Genomic DNA, 17,519 nt, shown 5'->3' with positions numbered 1-17,519 from the left:
GTTGGGTGTATTTCAGTGGCAGTTAACCATAGGAGAGGAGGAAGTTCAAGTGTCGCGTATTTATAATGAACTCTGTCGTCGTTACTGATTCATCAGAACCTCAGAGGTGAAACTAATTAAAATTGCGTAATTAATTCTGGGATGACTTTTTCAGATTTATTAGTTCCTTGCCGTGCGGTTGTCTTGATTAATGAAGTTTTACACAAATAAAATCGCTTCCGAATCCAATTAAATTTCGACAGTTTAACATTTTCTCCCACACAAAAAACAACACATTGTTGCCGACACTGATAATTTTTAATCTCAGCAGGGGCTACAATATTTTTGTTGGGCAAACACAACCGTCTACAGCAAAGTGCCGTTGTAAACATCAATTTATTTGAAATCTGCCACTATTCCCGCATTCCATTTGTTTAAAGTGGGTTGTCCCCAAAGATTTCCCTGGGCGGTGCCTTTTCCAGTTAAACAAGCCAGCTAACAAAACATGCGGTAAATATTTGTACAGGACTACAGTCAGATTTTAGTCACGGGTTTTTGCAATATATCACAGTTATACCGGCGACCGAAATGTACTCTCGCCTGAATTTACCACTGACCGGTCCCCGATGACGTACAACAAAACCGACAAACAAAACAAGAAACACGGTTGAATTCTTCGGTGGAAAGTTTCGCCGGAGAAAAACTTTAAACTTGCGAGAAACATGTTGCGGCTTTAGGTATTAATGAATTTCTCTTGATTGTTGTTTTTATTGAGTGAAAATGTCGTCGATCCAAGAGGATATTCGCTGATAAAAACAGCCGGGATGTATAGATAGAAAACACATGGAGGACTCGACGATTTATCTAGATAAAAGCAACGGACCCATTCCACTCGACTTGAAATCATTGAATTGATCAAAACAGCCGTCAAAATTTCTTTTAGCCTTGTAGCTATGAAGACTACTAACAAGACAGTCTAGACGATTTTTAGTAAATTTATTTTTTCTACTCGTATTGGATAATAGTGTAATTACATACAGGGTGACTGACAAAAAACCTTTTATGCTGTATTTTGCTTATTTTTTATCCGATTTGAATAAATGATACTTCAAATGAAATAATTTTGAAAACACTTCAATACCAACTTAATAAAAAAGAATTCTTGCGTCCAGTTTTTGACAGATGAACATCAGCTCCTTTTTTTTCAAATAGCACTGTACATTTTTTTCTATTTAGTATTATAGAGATTTGTCTTCTGAATATAAAAATGCAAAGAACCCATTCATTAAACAAAAGTCGAGAAATTAAAGAGTAAATGTACAAAATTTATAAATCAAGTGACCAAAATAAATAAGAGAGAAGTTTGTTCTAAATGCTCGAAATGACTAAGTAAGCTCTGAATATTCATTTGTCAAAACAGTTTGATAATAATAATGTTGCTATGGAAGAAAATTTCCAAAGACGATTTAGTGTTAACGTGTGGTGTGGCATTTTTGGAGAGAGAATGGACTAGTGGGTCCCTTTTTTATTGATAGCAGTCTCGATTAAACAAAATATCATATTATTTATTATCAAACGAAATAAGCAACTTTCTGGATGATATACCATTAGCAGTGTTGAATACAGTCGTGTTTCATCAGGACGGCGCCATACCACGTAATGCACGCATGAATTTTGTATTTTTAAATCATTTAAATCATTTTGGTGAACGATGAATGGGTGCTCATCTACGGTGCTCATGGAGCTATTCGATGGCCCGCTACATCCCCAGATTTGAATCCATTGGATTTCTTTATCTTCATTCGAAACTTTCGAGACAATGTTTATTTGACCCCACCAGGTACCCAAAAAGAGTTAAGAAAAATTGATAGTGCGAGTATGTCAGGAAAAACCCCGAAATTTTTTACTGAATGCAAAGGTGGGTATTTCTAGAAGGTATCGACACAGTGTCTGCAACAGCATTGAGGAAATTTTGAGCAATTAGAATAGATTTTGTATTGTTTACAAATTTGATTACTTGATTTTTGATTTTCAATTTTTTTTCAATTAAAATACATTTTTTTCTTTTTTCTTTTAATGCACGAATATTCAGAAGAAGATTCTTTATAAGAACGAATAAAAAAATATATAGAGTGTAATTTGAAAAAAAAAGTTGGCTATCGTCTGTCAAAAAATAGATGTCGAAAAAAATATCGAATAGAATAATAATGAAGTGCTTTTCGAACTATTTCATTTGATGTGTCATTTATTCAAATCGGATGAAGAATAAGTAAGATACAGCGTCAAAGGTTTTTCGTCAGTCACCCTATATATGTAATAGAGTTTTTCATTGGATAACAGGATTCATTACCCACGGCCCGTTGAATAATAATTTCAAAACTCACTGCAAATATTATAGCCACTAGTTTATGAAGTCCAATTGCAGATTTTAATGCAACTGTATCAACTATACAAAGTAATCATTTTAAAACGTCAGTTCCAGTTTGTCTAATAATGAAACTTATTTATCAATTTCTCTTCATAGTTGTAGTATTCTATTCGTGGATAATGGCTGTTACTCGCTTGGTGAATTACGCCGCTCGCCTCCGGCTCGTGACACAAAATCACCCCCACGAGTAATAGCCATCTTTATCCATTCATTGAATAATATACTATTATTTCTGTTAAAATGATTTCTGCTACTTCGTGTATTGCGGTTTCTTAATCATTATCATTTATTTTATATTTTATTTATTAATAAGATTTGGATTATATTTCGTCATTGATTTATTATACGAATTAGAGTTAATGAAATTTTCCTAATGTACCTAATAAAACTTTCACTAATTCTGATTTACTCCATGATAACATCTAGGGCCAGTTCTCAGGATAAGGGTCCGAATGTGAGATAATTGGAATAATAATAACGCCTCAGCAAGTAGGGGATTGTAGCATTATACCACATTATTGATTTTTTGGTTTGTGAAAACAAAGTTCTTTGCATTAAATCTGTAACAATAATTTTATTTTGTACATTTTAATCGCTTCAGTTGTTTTTTTCTTATCAAAAATTTTGTTGCCGAGTCAATATTTACGCTTTCATAATTCTTTTGTGAAGAAGTTCTAGTCTATTAATTTGACGAATAGAGAAATTATTGGTAACATATTCGTATTTACTTCAGTTGTAATTGTCAAATATAAATTTTCATTACATTTGAACCTACACTAAGAATCTTTCGAGTCTTCTCTTCAAAAAATTGATTTTCTGTTCTTCAAAGTTTAGAAAAGCTGTTTCGCATCTTTAAATAATAAATGATTAAATAATAAGTATAGTTTTTAAAATTTAATTGGTGTATACTAGACTGGACAGATTGTGGCAATTTAAACAGGTAACTAATAAAAAGTAAAAAAAATTGGAAAAATAAATTATTGTTTTCAAAATCATTATATAAAAGGCGCAGCAAACACAAAAAAAACATTGTCCTGTCACAAAATTCCAGGTAGAGAAAGTATCGCGCGTTCAAATGAAATCCTGGGTTGGGAAGGCGCTGGAAACCGTCAATTGTTGTGCTTTTTTAAAGCGTAGATTAAATGGAGCATGTTGACAGCTAACCTAAAATTTTGAGCCAGAAAAATCTTTCTTTTTTTTCTTTCTTTGCATTCTTTTACATTAAAAATAGAATAACTTAACGATTCCTATTCTCGAAGTAAGTATCTAAGAGCACCTTTTGCTGAAAACAAACATGTTCAATTATGTCCCGATTAAATACGGGGTGATCAAGAAGGACTGTTTAAGTTGGTAACACTGGATCTTATTTTAAATCGTATAACAGGAGTAACTTCCGGTTGTTGGTGGCTTGTCGTTGTTAATGCTATACCTATATCAGATATTTGTCAAATTAACCAACAAAACATATCCAGTTGCAGTGTTATAAATAACCGAATTAAAAAATTTTCTCAATTGTACTGCCAACTTAAATAATCCTTCTTGATCACCCGGTATAAACAAATGTCATTTGTGTCAAACGGCGGGAAATTCAAACTTTACACTGTTCTAAACGGTTTAATTTTTCCAACGTCTACTCAGCCTAGGATTTCATTTGAACGCGCGATAGTACCTAGCTCACGTAAAATTTGAAATACACTGACCGGCACAAAAAACGACTCACTTTGAATTTTATTAATATAATTAAGTACATAATTCATTGTCTTAGAAATTTTTTTTGATATCATGTTGTATTGATAAGTGTTATTTATGTTATTCTTTGTCAAAGAATATCCGACAAACAAAACATTAAACACAGAAAATAAAATTTTAATGAAAAAAAAATAAAAGTAATTTTCCAGAAAAAAATTTATGTTATGAAAAATTGTCAAAATTTGAACAGCATTTTAAATTAGTATCTTGTATTGTCACATTAAATCTTTTAACACGTAAATCAACCGACAAAAACACACCGTGGAAAAACGCAAATTTTCTAATTATTTATTTAAACAAAATAATTCGGTTGGTATGTTGACCATAGCACTCCCGATCATTGAAAATATCCCAATTTAACTATAATAAAGAAAAATAAGCACAAATATAATTTCAAGATCATTTATTAAAGAAATCATAATGAGTCGTTTTATGTGCCGGTGAGTGTATATCCTTCAAGCAGTAACATTTTTGCCCTGAAATTATGCTCTAATTAATGTCTTTTACTGAATTTTGTAGTGTTGGGTAAAATCTCCCAATCTCTCGCTGAATGAAGTATATGTTTACACATTTTCTAATTAGGATAAAACAATCAAATTATCCTTTTTTTGCTGTTTTAATGATGTAATGTTCTAATTATAAATGTGCTCTACCGAAAATATCAATTTCATTTTAATTACATACTTTTAAATTCATTTTAATTAAAAATGTCGCGTTTTAACAAATATATTACAAAGTGAACGAGTTAGCTTTTCCTTTTTTGATGCTCTTTTGACGTCAGTGACCAATTTCTTTGTATACTTATTTACACAGAGGCTATAAATGTACCTCCTACGTGTGTTAACAAAAATGTTACTTTATTAATTGCACAAAAGTGGTGGATGCGCCGGGAAAATTTACAAAGACATCAAGGGGCCAGTTTACAAAAGCGAATTCAGTTAATCGTAATCAAATGCGAGATTAACTGAACACGTGCTCAGATTGAACCAATCGAAGTTTTCGGATTCACGGATTAATCGCGCATTAGAATTTAATTCCAATTAAATGTTTAATTCTTTTTCCATTAACTGGCCGCTAATATTTTTTACTTGATAAGTTAAATGCGTAATAAGAAACACTGTTTTATAGAATTTGCTATATAAAGTCTAAAGAGAACATACAAAGTGATCAAAAAGAAAAAAAATCACAGGAGGCCTTGCAAATTATCGGTCACGTCGTAGCGGAATCATATGCAAATAAGCGTGCAATGCAAGGGCGTAGACAATTTGTTGTCTCAAACGCTACTTTACAATAAATCATATCTCATGAATTTTAGACGTTGGAATTATAATTGTGCATTTTATTCTTCATCCTCCACCATTATTATCTGATAATTTTACATTCGTAAGAATGGGTGATTTTCCAGGTTTATTAATGCGACGCCACTGGTAAGCAGATTTATCTGTGAAATGTCAAATAAACGTCAGTTTTAAAGCAACGGTATTAATGTTAACCTTGAAAATAGTTTTCGATTTCGGGAATGTTTACGGACGTTTTCTGGGAAGTATACGTATGTGTACGATTAAGCTAAGAGAGACATTTTAATAAAACAAAAGATGAGGTAGCATTCTTGATTTGTTTTCTTGTTGATTACTCTGTATTAAATTTGCGAATTTTTATCTTATGAGTTAGACGAAAAGTACCTAGCATTTTATTGCAATTAAAAGTACAATATTGAGAGAGTTATTATTTACCATTAGCTGCCAAAAACTGGTGTATCTGGGTTGAGCTAAAGCTTAAACACTATGTGAACTTTACCGTACATTATAATCAGTCACACAACTTTGTGATCACGGTGAATTTTGTTTACAGATCTTTATCCTACTACCTTGTAATTCACTCTGATGTTAGGAGTAGGTGTTAAATGGTCATGAGCGTAGGTCGGAGTCCCATTGAGCAACCATTCCGAATTTAGATCTTTTGTAAAATACCCCTTTGATCCCGTTTTATCAGGTTTGTGTAACTTGTTTCTCTACAATTACCTTCCTTGTACAAAAAGTAACCCCCACGGCTAAATAATATTATTATTGGATATGTGAATTTAAATAAAATAACACTTTGTCTTTATCAACTTAATTGATGTGTAAACAACTTCGCGAACAACTAGTGCCTAACTCTGTGCTAAAACCAACACTAAATTTTATGCAGTTCCGGTTCAGCGCTAGTTGTTTGATTTAAATAATATATGTACTCATAATCGTATAATTCTACACCACAAATAGAACAAAATGAAACAAGAGGGTGTTATTAACAGTGACACATGTTCCCCCTGTGAAAAATAATTTTTATTCTTATTATCAAAAGTATATTGATGTGACTAGAACAATTTAGATTTTAGTGCACCAGTGAAACATTTTCGCGAGGCAACTTTACGTTGTAACTACCACCGATGGGGTCGTTTAAATGACTTTAATTATTTTAATAGCTGGTCAAACCCTCAATGAGGTAAAACTTTATGACGTATAACTAGTTTAATATACACGAGCTCCTGATGTTGTTCATTTTATAGTTGAGAGCTTAAACAATTATGGAAGCTTGATAAAGTCATCAAGCTGCTTTGTCAGTTTATATTTGATAGCTTTTGATTAATTATGTGAAGGTTAAGATTAAGTATCAAGTGAGACCAAACATTGTTTTTTAAAATAAATTTGGTTGTTTATAAAGTCATATTAGAACTAACGTTTAAATATACGAGGACCTCCCGTCGTAAAAGGAGTTCACTGGTAAATAAAAAATTGTGGTGTACCTTCAGGATAACGTTCTGAGTCACAAGAACTGCCAGAAACAATAAATAACGAACAATTTTCCTAGTTGTAGAACTGTAATAGTTTTAAACTTCGATTGAGTGAGTGTGTTGTGTAAAGGGTTTTCGCAACTTATTTTGTTGCGCCAGATGGGCAATGAGAATTTCGCAATGTAAGCAAAATTTTTTTCTTTGGTCACGTCACGTCGAAAATGAAAGAAAAACGTGTGATTCGGTCTTTCAGTCGAGCCAATTAAAAAATGCCGCCCTCGCTCATTAGACAGAATAAACATTAATTATGAAGAAGATGATTTTTTTATGTTTAGTGCTTTCTCATCCGAAGGAGAAGCAGTTAAAGTGCAGGTGAGAGAGCAGTTAAAATCAAATAAAGATTCCCGTAGACGGGCCGTTTTTTATTTTTTTTTGGAATTGAAGGTGTTCGAGAGAGCGCAAGATACATACCTGTAAGAGTAGAGAAATAACCACGATCCCTTGAGCTTTGTGAAGCGCTTCCGAGAAGTTGGTGTAGAGTTGCGAGTTGAACCCGAAAATCTGTATCTGAAACAAACGGAATGTGTAGAATGCGTCCTTTCATTCTCATCGGCTGGTCCAATCATCACTTTATTGCTTTGCCGCTCATCGAATTTTCCACCCTCTGTCTGTTTCGTCGTCGCCCCGTGATTTTATTTTATCGCAGCCTACTCCGATGCTCCCGGAGATTTTTCGCCCCGACAGTTCACACGTCGAGCAAATATTATGATTACTTTAGCCTGACTCAATATTCGATTTCATATTTGACGACTTTCCTGCTTGCCGACTCTGGTTCGGGTCAAAATCAAATGTCTGCGCCTCTTCCAGAACAAATCTTCGATAGTATGTCTGATTGGATAGAAGGGGATTTGTTCCTTTGATCTTTTATTTGAGAGATTGCCGTGATTATTTACGACGTCCTCAATCTAGACTCTCTATAAACCGAGAAGTCCCGTGAAAGGAAATTTTTTTATCTTTATAAATATACGACGTGCCAAAGAACACATCTGAATAATTCACCTGCGAAATTGCCGCTTTTCATATTTTTCAAATCGAAACCCAACAACTTCCAAATCTTAAACACAAATTAAACATTACTTTTGTTCCAATTTATGTTTAACTATTTGCCATAATAAGCTTTAATTTAATTCCCACCAAATTGAAACCCGTGAATTAAACTAACTAATTACACTCGTTCGTCTATTTATTTATCTATTTATTTCACACACAGCAAGCATTTTATCTCTGTCACAGAACAGTAGGTTTTTATATTTCTTTTTTGGCATCTGGAGCATTTTAATTAAAAAAAGTATTTCTTTCGATTTAGAAACTTTTGAAATTCATTGAATTCTTTTTATTTGTAGTGTGTTCTAAAATTTCTTGTAGAATTACTGGACTTTTATGAGGCATATTTAAATCTAATACAAATGTTCTCTTATCGTATATCAGAATTTAACAAAAATAAAAGTTATGCAACTATATTTCATTTGGCTGGAAAAACAAGATTTTCTATGCCTGTTGCTCACAAATATCGTATTAAAAAAATCGTAATAATTATAATAATTCCTTACTACGACGGTTGTAAAAATAAGTGAAAATCATGACGTCCTACATTTTTAAAAAGAAAAAGTAAAAAGAATAAACGGATAAAATGTGTGTGGTGTTAGTTTTCCAGGAAAAGTAGAATGAGTAAGAATACTCATTAATTGGTGAATATTAATAATAATAATTTAGCTTGACAAATTTCATATTATCTTTTATATTTTCACAGGTAAAAGGGTGAGTCCTTAATTAGGATCCTACGGTAACGCAAGGCGTAGTGCTCGTGTAATTTTATACTCACTTTCTGTAACTTTGTGGATATAAGCAGAAATAAATCTTATCTACAGCGACATCGCGTAATAAAGCGATATTTGGCGTGTGAAAAATTGTATGGCAAAGGTGTACAGAGGTATACTCTTTATTTTTTTTCTTTCTATATTGCCACTTGTATTGTTTTGGAGAAATTGATTTTTTTTATCTAGATGTCATTAATCATTTTTAATTTTTGTTTAATTTCTTAGTATCTCTTAAAATATTTTTTTTTAGTTTTCAGCAAAATTCTTAATGTTGAGTGTAGCGTGCAATTCATTAATTTATCTTGCCTAAGATTTGTTGTTTTTGGGTATAATATATACATATTTAACTTGACTAATACCTACCTAACATTTCTTTCTACCACCGTGCGATATATCCTATTTATCCCACTAATTGCAGACAGGTAAAGACTTATTTTACCACATGCCGTGTGATAAAAATGTTTTATTGTATGCGAGTGCGATAAAACAAATTAAGAAAATTAAACATTTTCGTCTAAATAAATCTTTTTTTTTTTTCACAAAAACTAAAATCTGATATTTTTTTTGTAGTTGCTAAGGCGTTTTGAAAACAATCAGCCTGTATTTCTACTTTAATTTTGAGTTAACATTTTATTCAGATAACAATTAATTATTCATCGATTTAAAACATCTGCGCTTTCCCAGTGAAAATTGTATACTCAATATCGTAAATATTACATTATCATATTAATCACTTAGGTGATTACTGATTACACATGTCATTACAAAAATGAAAAACTAGATAAAGCTTGTCCCAGAACTAGCTCCCCATAGAAAACAGCCATGTGCCGACAGAAAAAGAGATTCCAAAATCACTAAACTAAATTTTTCCTGTAGGTCACATAAGCGAGTTATAAAGTTGTCAATTTCACCAATCCCAGAAGCTCGTCCTCAGGTTTAAAATTCAATTTAAATAACAATTTGAAAGGATATTCCTAGATACAAGCAGCTCCATTCTCTTGGACAATTTGACTAGAGACTTTACATTTATTTAAATTATACATCATATTGGTGCAACACCAAGACCACCATCAAGACCTGCTGAATTTGAAAGCATAACGATATATTTTTTGAATAGTAGGAATAAAATTGATCCAATAGATCTTCCTTGAGGGACACTAATGGATTGTTTAGGAAAAAATATATCTATGAACGAATACTTCTTTCAACGCTATTATCTAGCATTTTAAAGCAAAACATGTTTACTTAGATCCTCTCAAGAAATTAACTACACTACATTGTCCAAAGAATCATTTATGTAATTATAATGCACAAAAAGACTTTCCAAAGTCATGTTTCGATAAAGGTTTATGTTGTGACAAAGACTAAAATGTAATAAGAATTTAAAAGAAAAGTTAAAAGTGAGGTTAATGGAGGAGTCTACATTTTGAGGAGGAACATCATTAAGTAAAGATAAGATCTCATCTTTATAAAAGTAAGTTTTTGGGAAACAACATCTGGTTTATACAACTTTTAACTAAATTCAAATATGAAGATATAATTTTATGTCAATTCTCCCATAGACCGACAGCTTGTTAGCTTCATCAGTTAATACTTTGATGCAAGATGGTGTACCTATTCGTAATAGATCTCATATTGCAATCAGTAGTGGTTCGATTGAGAAGGAATAAAAGTCTGATGCAACAGAAACTACTCGTATTGCTTCAAGGGTTAATCTCAGTTCTCGTGTAATTAATTTCGTGAATTGTCAAGAATATGGAAAATGAATAAGTAAATGAAAAGTTAAAACACCATTAAGTGGTTTAAAATTTTTGTCAGTAGCGCAGTGAATATGCGAAGCACAAAGTTTAAACAAGAGTCAATTAGTTGTAATAGCTATATAATACATGTACTAGTCCAAAATGCCGTGCTTTTCATTACAGAGGTTTGTTTTAAAGTTCAATGTCATTTGCCTGGCGGTATGTTTAGTTGTCTACCTATCCAGTGCTATTATTTGTGTAATTAAACATAAATAGTTTGAAATCAATTTAGAAGTCATTAAAAATCTCGGTAATTGTTTACTTTAACTACTTCTGAAATTTTCGCGTTTTTTCTGGCTAGACAGCCTCAGGGCGTCCTCCTAGATCGTTTCCCACCATTCAAACCTTGTGCAAATGTCTTTTTTTCTCTCTTGTTGTGTTTAAAGGTCGCGTCAAGGTCGCGCCAATGTCTTAGTATAACTAAAGAATAAGGAAAATTAATTTGCACAAGGTTTGAATGGTGGGAAACGATCTAGAAGGACGCCCTGAGGCTGTCTAGCCAGAAAAAACGCGAAAATTCCAGAAGTAGTTAAAGTGAACAATTACCAAAATCTCCCTTAGATCTTCAAAAACAACGCAAAATGAGGAGGCAACTAAACATAATATAGAAAATCAAATGACCGTGAACCGCAAAACAAACCTCCATAAAGAAAAGCACGGGATTTTGAACTACAAGCACCTGCTACGTAGAGCGTATTTAAAGTTGTTTAGTATTTTTTATCATTGTCGAGCACTACACATTAACAATAATTAATGTCATTCTCTTTTCACATCACTCGTGGTAAAGTTGTGATGTACTTAGAGCTGCCTCCGGAAGGCCTAGCTTTATTTTTGAAGTTCTTATAAATAAACAATGCAAACGTGTGAGTTGCAAAGTTAATACGATTTTTTGTCAGTCTCTTTTAGCACATTCACGTAATTTAATTGGATTGAACGTATGATATATTCGGGGACACTTTTCACGTAGGTATTTTAATTTCGCGTGTGTTTTATCTCACAAACTAAGTGGTCTTTAAATAGATTAAAACGGGACTGGAACAAAAACACTATTGTCTGAGGTAACGAACGTTCGGTTGACCTGTCATAAACACTGCATTCGTTACCGAAGTACGCTCAAACCGCATCTGTTTAGATGTAAATAGATACAAATGCATTAAGTTAGTACAACAGTTGCTGTTGTTGTTGGAAGCCGCGGAGGACCATTAGCGCTGTATGTTGCTAACTATCCCTCTGAGCAGATTACAGTTAATCGCGATATTTAACTTTAGGTGCAACCACAAATACTTAGCTGCGCCGTTGTGCCCTTTATACAGTTCGATCGCTGTACCCCCTAATCCCACAGTGATAAACACAACTTGCCAATAGTTGTCCAGACCGCACATATTTAATACTGATTAATCTCTATGCAAATTAACCCTTGTCAATACCGCCGACCGCAATTCGTCGAATAAAAAACTGACAGCGAATTGTTGACATATCATTTTGTTGGCGGATGATATTCACAAGCGAAAATCTGACTTTGGGGCACGTGTTAACGGTTTATTTGACCTGAAATTAGGAGGGCGTGGATGAAAATAAGGTATTGTGTGTCATTTCTTGACGCCTAAATTGGATCGAACCTTTTTTCAGCAAATCCAATAAACTTATAAGCTGAAGTGAGTTAGGAAATAAGATGAAAGCTTTTAGCTTTATATCAACATATGTCAACTAGAAAAACGTTTTATTAAATCTCGAACCAGAACCCTTCACATTTTGCATTATCTTGTAACACGCAAACATCAAAAATCCATTTAAATATCTAGACTTTAACATTAAAATAGATGATCTTAAAAAGCATTTGAACTCTAAACTTTCTTTTATCTCGATAAAAAAAAACAAAACCGTTTGAAATATTAAAGGAGTAATGGCACAAGTTTGGACAACTTTCACACCCCTTTCTGAAAAGAAAAACTTGCAAGGAAACATGAGAATTCGTTCTAAACAGACCGGGGCCGTACAAATTCAATAAATTTTATTTAATGTTTTATGCAGGGCTTAAGATAACGGCAAATTGAGATCGACTCTTCAGGCTAATATTAAAGGGAGATTAATATCCGACAGCTGAAGTTCCTAATAACCGAATTAAAAGGAAGAGCCATCAGAAATTATAATTGTCGCGAGCCCGAGATTTCATAAATTCATAAAGATATCAATGAGCCTAATTACTTACCCGCAGGAATGATTTATGATTTTAATATGGCGCAATAATCCATTTGGGCCAACTCGTTGCCATCTTTAATATAATTCATTGTACATTTTTGCCGGCTCTAGCTAAATTTCGGTACTCGAAATAAAGATTAATCCAGCCATTGAAATAAACAATTGTATCTGTAATAACAAAGGACTCGCACGTCACTGCACACGGAAAGGACCGAATCGGAATGAATTCTAATACCAGCATGCATATAGAGTGCACACTTGACGTACATTAATTAAATGCGGTTATCTGCAAGATTCCAATTGCGGCCATAAGGCCACAAATATCAATTAAGGATGCACAAAACCGACCATAATTCAAATTACTGTTCCACTCGCGCCAAGATCCGCTTGTTGTTTACGATCGTCTAACTCATTGGACTCAAATAAATAATATTGATCCTCTTTTACAACCAGTTAACAAAGTGATTTGTTCTTAGACGGAGAGGTTGTAGAATGAGATTTAAGCTTTAGAAACCGCTCAGTTTCCGTTTGGCAGTGGCGCAACTGAAGGGGTGAGGTGAGACGGTTCTGCATTGATTTACCAACAGGAAAACTTCAGAGTCCATTGCCGAGTCAAGATTGAATTGAAACATCACGAAAAGTGGTGCCGGAGGGATTACGTATTTTCTGATAAAAACAATGAAAAATTTTATTTTTGTTGATCGTGGTGCTGTTTTCTCGATAAAAATGCGCCGTAAAATGGAATAATTTCATATGGATCAAACGTGTCAAATGCAGGGAAAGAAGTAAAAGATACAATTTAAAGCACTCATTTTAATGTTAAACCATGCTGATACGTTAAAAATTAAAAAGTATTATGAGAATAATTTTTGATGAGTGACCAGTTTTATTGCATTTATAATCATAACAACAATAGTCAAAGTCGGCTGCCTTGTTGTCTGTTATGAAGACTTTCATTTTCTTCCCGAAGCAGTCGACCATTCTTATTATGACGTTGACCAAGTTGTAAGGGAAACTGAATTATCTTTGTTCATATAGCATACTTTGGTTTATTTTTTTATCGCACCGTACAATATCGGGTGTTCATTTAAATTTATCCTCCAAGTAGGCGCTGAAGAGTCGATTGTGAACGCACCACTCGTCAGTCGGCAGAGTAAAACATAAACAACGCAAAAAGTGAGGTTAGATTTATACAGCTGATCCTTGACTTGTACTCTGTGGTGCATTCACAACCGACTCTTCAACGCCTACTTTGAGGATAAATGAATACACGATATAACAGGGCCCATATAATTTTAGTACCAACTAGTATCAAGGAGTAAGATTAAATCTTAGTACTAATGTGGAAATTACGTCTCTGTCCTGCCGAACCCTAGACTATTCCTTTAAATTTTGTAGTCCATCCTACAGTATAAACTATTGCAGAAATGTTCGTTGCTTCACATTAGACAAGGAAGTGTAAATTGAGAATTAAAAACATTACACCTTAATACAGCGTGTTTCTGAAATACGTGTGTTAATTTTAACCAGTGAAAAAAGTCACCAATTTATGAAACTTTTCTCTATAACATTTTGTAAAATTCGTAAAAGTATTCCAAGATTTTTTGCCCCAAAATTTTTACCAAACGAGTCGTTTTGTGTGATTAACTACACTCACCGGCACAAAAAGCGACTCATTATGATTTCTTTAATAAATAATGTTGAAATTATATTTGTGCTTATTTTTTTTTATAATAGTTAAATTGGGATATTTTCAATGATCGGGAGTGCTATGGTCACCATGGCAACCGAATTGTTTTGTTTAAATAAATTATTGAAAAGTTTGCGCTACTTCGATGTTGTGTTTTTTTCGATTTGTTTAACGTGTTAAAATTTTTAATTTGACAATACGAGATACTAATTCAAAATACTGTTCAAATTTTGACAATTTTTTATAACAATTTTTTTTTCTAAAAAATAACTTTTATCATTTTTCATTAAAATCTTATTTCCTGTGTTTAATGTTTTGTTTGTCGGATATTCTTTGGCAAAGAATAACTTAAATAGCACCTACCAATACAACATGATACCAAAAAAAAAATTCTAAGACAATGAATTACTTAAAATTCAAAGTGAGTCGCGAGGTGAATCGTTTTTTGTGCCGGTCAGTGTAGTTTCTATTTTTTGTAACCAAGAGAATCTAAATTTTGATTATTTATTTTTTTCTATAACAATGGAACTTTTTAACAAAGCTCTGTTTCTATCACAACAGATAATTTTCGCCCTTACCCATAGGCGGGTATACACTTTGATGGTTAATTTATTCCAAATTTTAAATCAATTTGTATTGCTTTTTCGTAAAAATGTTATAGAGAAAAGTTCCATGATTTGGCGCGTTCTGGTTAAAATTAACACACGTATTTCAGAAACATCCTGTATGCAATTATACAGGGTGTCTCAAAATTCGCAAATTCCGAATTCAGAGCGTGGTAGGGAAGGACCCAGTGGAACACGAAAAATACTTAGAAAAAAAAATCGCTTTTCCTGAAGAAGATATAAGCACTTTAATTTTGTTAGCTAGCTACGCTGCCGTTCTATTTTAAAAAAAAATTACAAAAACTTAAGATTTTTTTACTCCAAAGTAAAGCTATTCTTCAAAAAATTGTTTTACGGTATTATTTTCCCTAATCATCTGCACCATAAATAACAATAAACACTGAACTTTTCAGCCTGTATTTGAAGAAAACTCAGTTCAAAGAGTGCACCTTCAGATCAATGTATCTTTGTGGGGAGAGTCCCGACTTTTTTTTAATTTCCATATTTGGACTACTGAAGTGATCCCATACAACGCTCTGAATTCGGAATTCGCGAATTTTGAGACACCCTGTATTTCCAACAACATCGCAGGATTTCGTTTATCTCCATGCAAATTTATTTTTTAAAGTTTATTTTTCTAACAATTAATACGTGGTACTAATTGTTTTTGTTTTATGTGTTTTTAAAGTAAAAAAAACTCTTGAAAAACAAACAATTTGCAATAATTACCAAAACAGATGCTTTTTGGAAAAAACGTATGAAACATTATTTCTTCGTTTTCACGCATATTATTCTACGGGGTATTTATAAATTATTGTCGGATCAAGGCAGCTTTGGAAAAAAACATTATTGTGCCGCCTTTTTGAAACAGATGCCCAATTTTAATTTATTATTAACTGTCACACTTCTGACATTAATTCGCGCTCATCAATCCATTTTTCGTTTTTTATATTGGTTTTATCAGTTAATAAATACCAAAAATCTGTATTTTTCAGTACAAATTGCAAATACGTCCGGTTTTAGAGCTAAACAAAATTTGTGAGGATAGGATTTAGCCAACAACTTAACCTGAAAATGTAACATTCAAAATCTGAGCCAGACAATAATTCATAGATACCCTGTAGATTGTGAGAATTAAAAATATTTGTCATTGAGCCATCTCTTTTAGATTTCGAGATAAAACTGAAAAACGAAAAAAAGCCCTGATTATGATTTTTTTTTTTTGTAGAAATTTCGGTTTTGCTTTTAGTACTATTTCATGTGGATGTTTAAAATATTGTTTATGTGGGATCAAAATGAGTGGTCTTCTAACACTCTTAAAACATTTACCTAACGTACCTTGCAGTACACGTGAGAACATTACCTGAAAGCTGTCGCTTTGAAGGGACTTAATCGAATCGGTATAAAGAAAGTCCTTGTGTTTGTTTTACATTTGTCTTACAAAGACAAACTACCTCAATTAAATTTGCGCAACCTAGAAAAATCTTGAATAGGACTCCAGTCTGGACGTGCAAGAATTTACATAATAAATCTCCCATGCAGCTTTCTGCTGTAATTGAAGTTAAAATTTCACAAAATACATTAAAGATGTCTTGCTAGATTACTCAACAAAATCTACAAAATCCCTTGATGAGTTTATTTAAAAAAATATGTGCACTTTAAAAAGCAAAAATTATGATTTTTTTTTTCGAAATATACATTTCTATGAACAGTTGAGTTTCCAAACAATGTTAGTCAAGAATTCAAACTAAAAAATTATCAAACAATTTGTTGACTGGTACCAATGCTAAACCGGTGTTTCAAATTAGACAGTATTGTAGTCGGTTGTTGTAATATGTTGTTCTAAAGTAATTATGGAATTGCTACACAATTTGAGTGATTATAATAATTCTCCACTCAATCAGCATGTTTATTTTTTTGTAATGATATTTCCAAACACCAAAATGCTTCATAAACCAAAAACTATTTGAGTAGGATTTTCAAAATAATCAGGGTCTACTTTCACTTCAATTTTTAAAATAGGACTTTTATTCAAACAAAAAATGGCAATTGATTATGGTCTCGTAATGCAAACTTCACATGCGTACGAAAACAATATCCCACTCGTTACGTAATTAACAATTGTACAATTAAAATATGTAATATGTACTTACAAATGGATTACAATTCTTTTTATATTCACTAATCGTAATACTGACACGATTCATAAATATTAATCACCTTAGGGTTGTTTAGAGAATTTCTATAACTCATAAATATTGATGCTGCCAGGGTATTTTCATGTTTATCTGAAGTGAATAACAGAATAAATATTTTCAATTAATGTTGACCGTCTGTGATTTATTAATTTTGAAATTATTCTGTAATTAATTTTATTCAGAAAATTTGAGAAAGAATTTTTCTTTGAAAACCTGCTGCAG

At 32.5% G+C, this 17,519-nt stretch overlaps 1 protein-coding gene across 2 annotated transcripts in view; it reads right to left on the bottom strand.

The window, feature by feature from the left end:
- Positions 1 to 17,519, bottom strand: part of CARPB (Carbonic anhydrase-related protein B) — a 145,614-nt gene that overhangs the window by 21,047 nt on the left and 107,048 nt on the right. For both annotated transcript variants that reach the window (XM_069051333.1, XM_069051335.1), the window contains one exon: positions 7,401 to 7,496. In XM_069051333.1, the coding sequence (XP_068907434.1) occupies positions 7,401 to 7,496 (96 nt within the window). The remainder of the gene's footprint in view (positions 1 to 7,400; positions 7,497 to 17,519) is intronic.

The sequence above is a fragment of the Tenebrio molitor genome, chromosome 6 (genome assembly GCF_963966145.1).
Source record: "Tenebrio molitor chromosome 6, icTenMoli1.1, whole genome shotgun sequence".
Lineage (NCBI taxonomy): Eukaryota > Metazoa > Arthropoda > Insecta > Coleoptera > Tenebrionidae > Tenebrio > Tenebrio molitor.
This window is presented reverse-complemented; position numbering and strand designations above follow the sequence as displayed.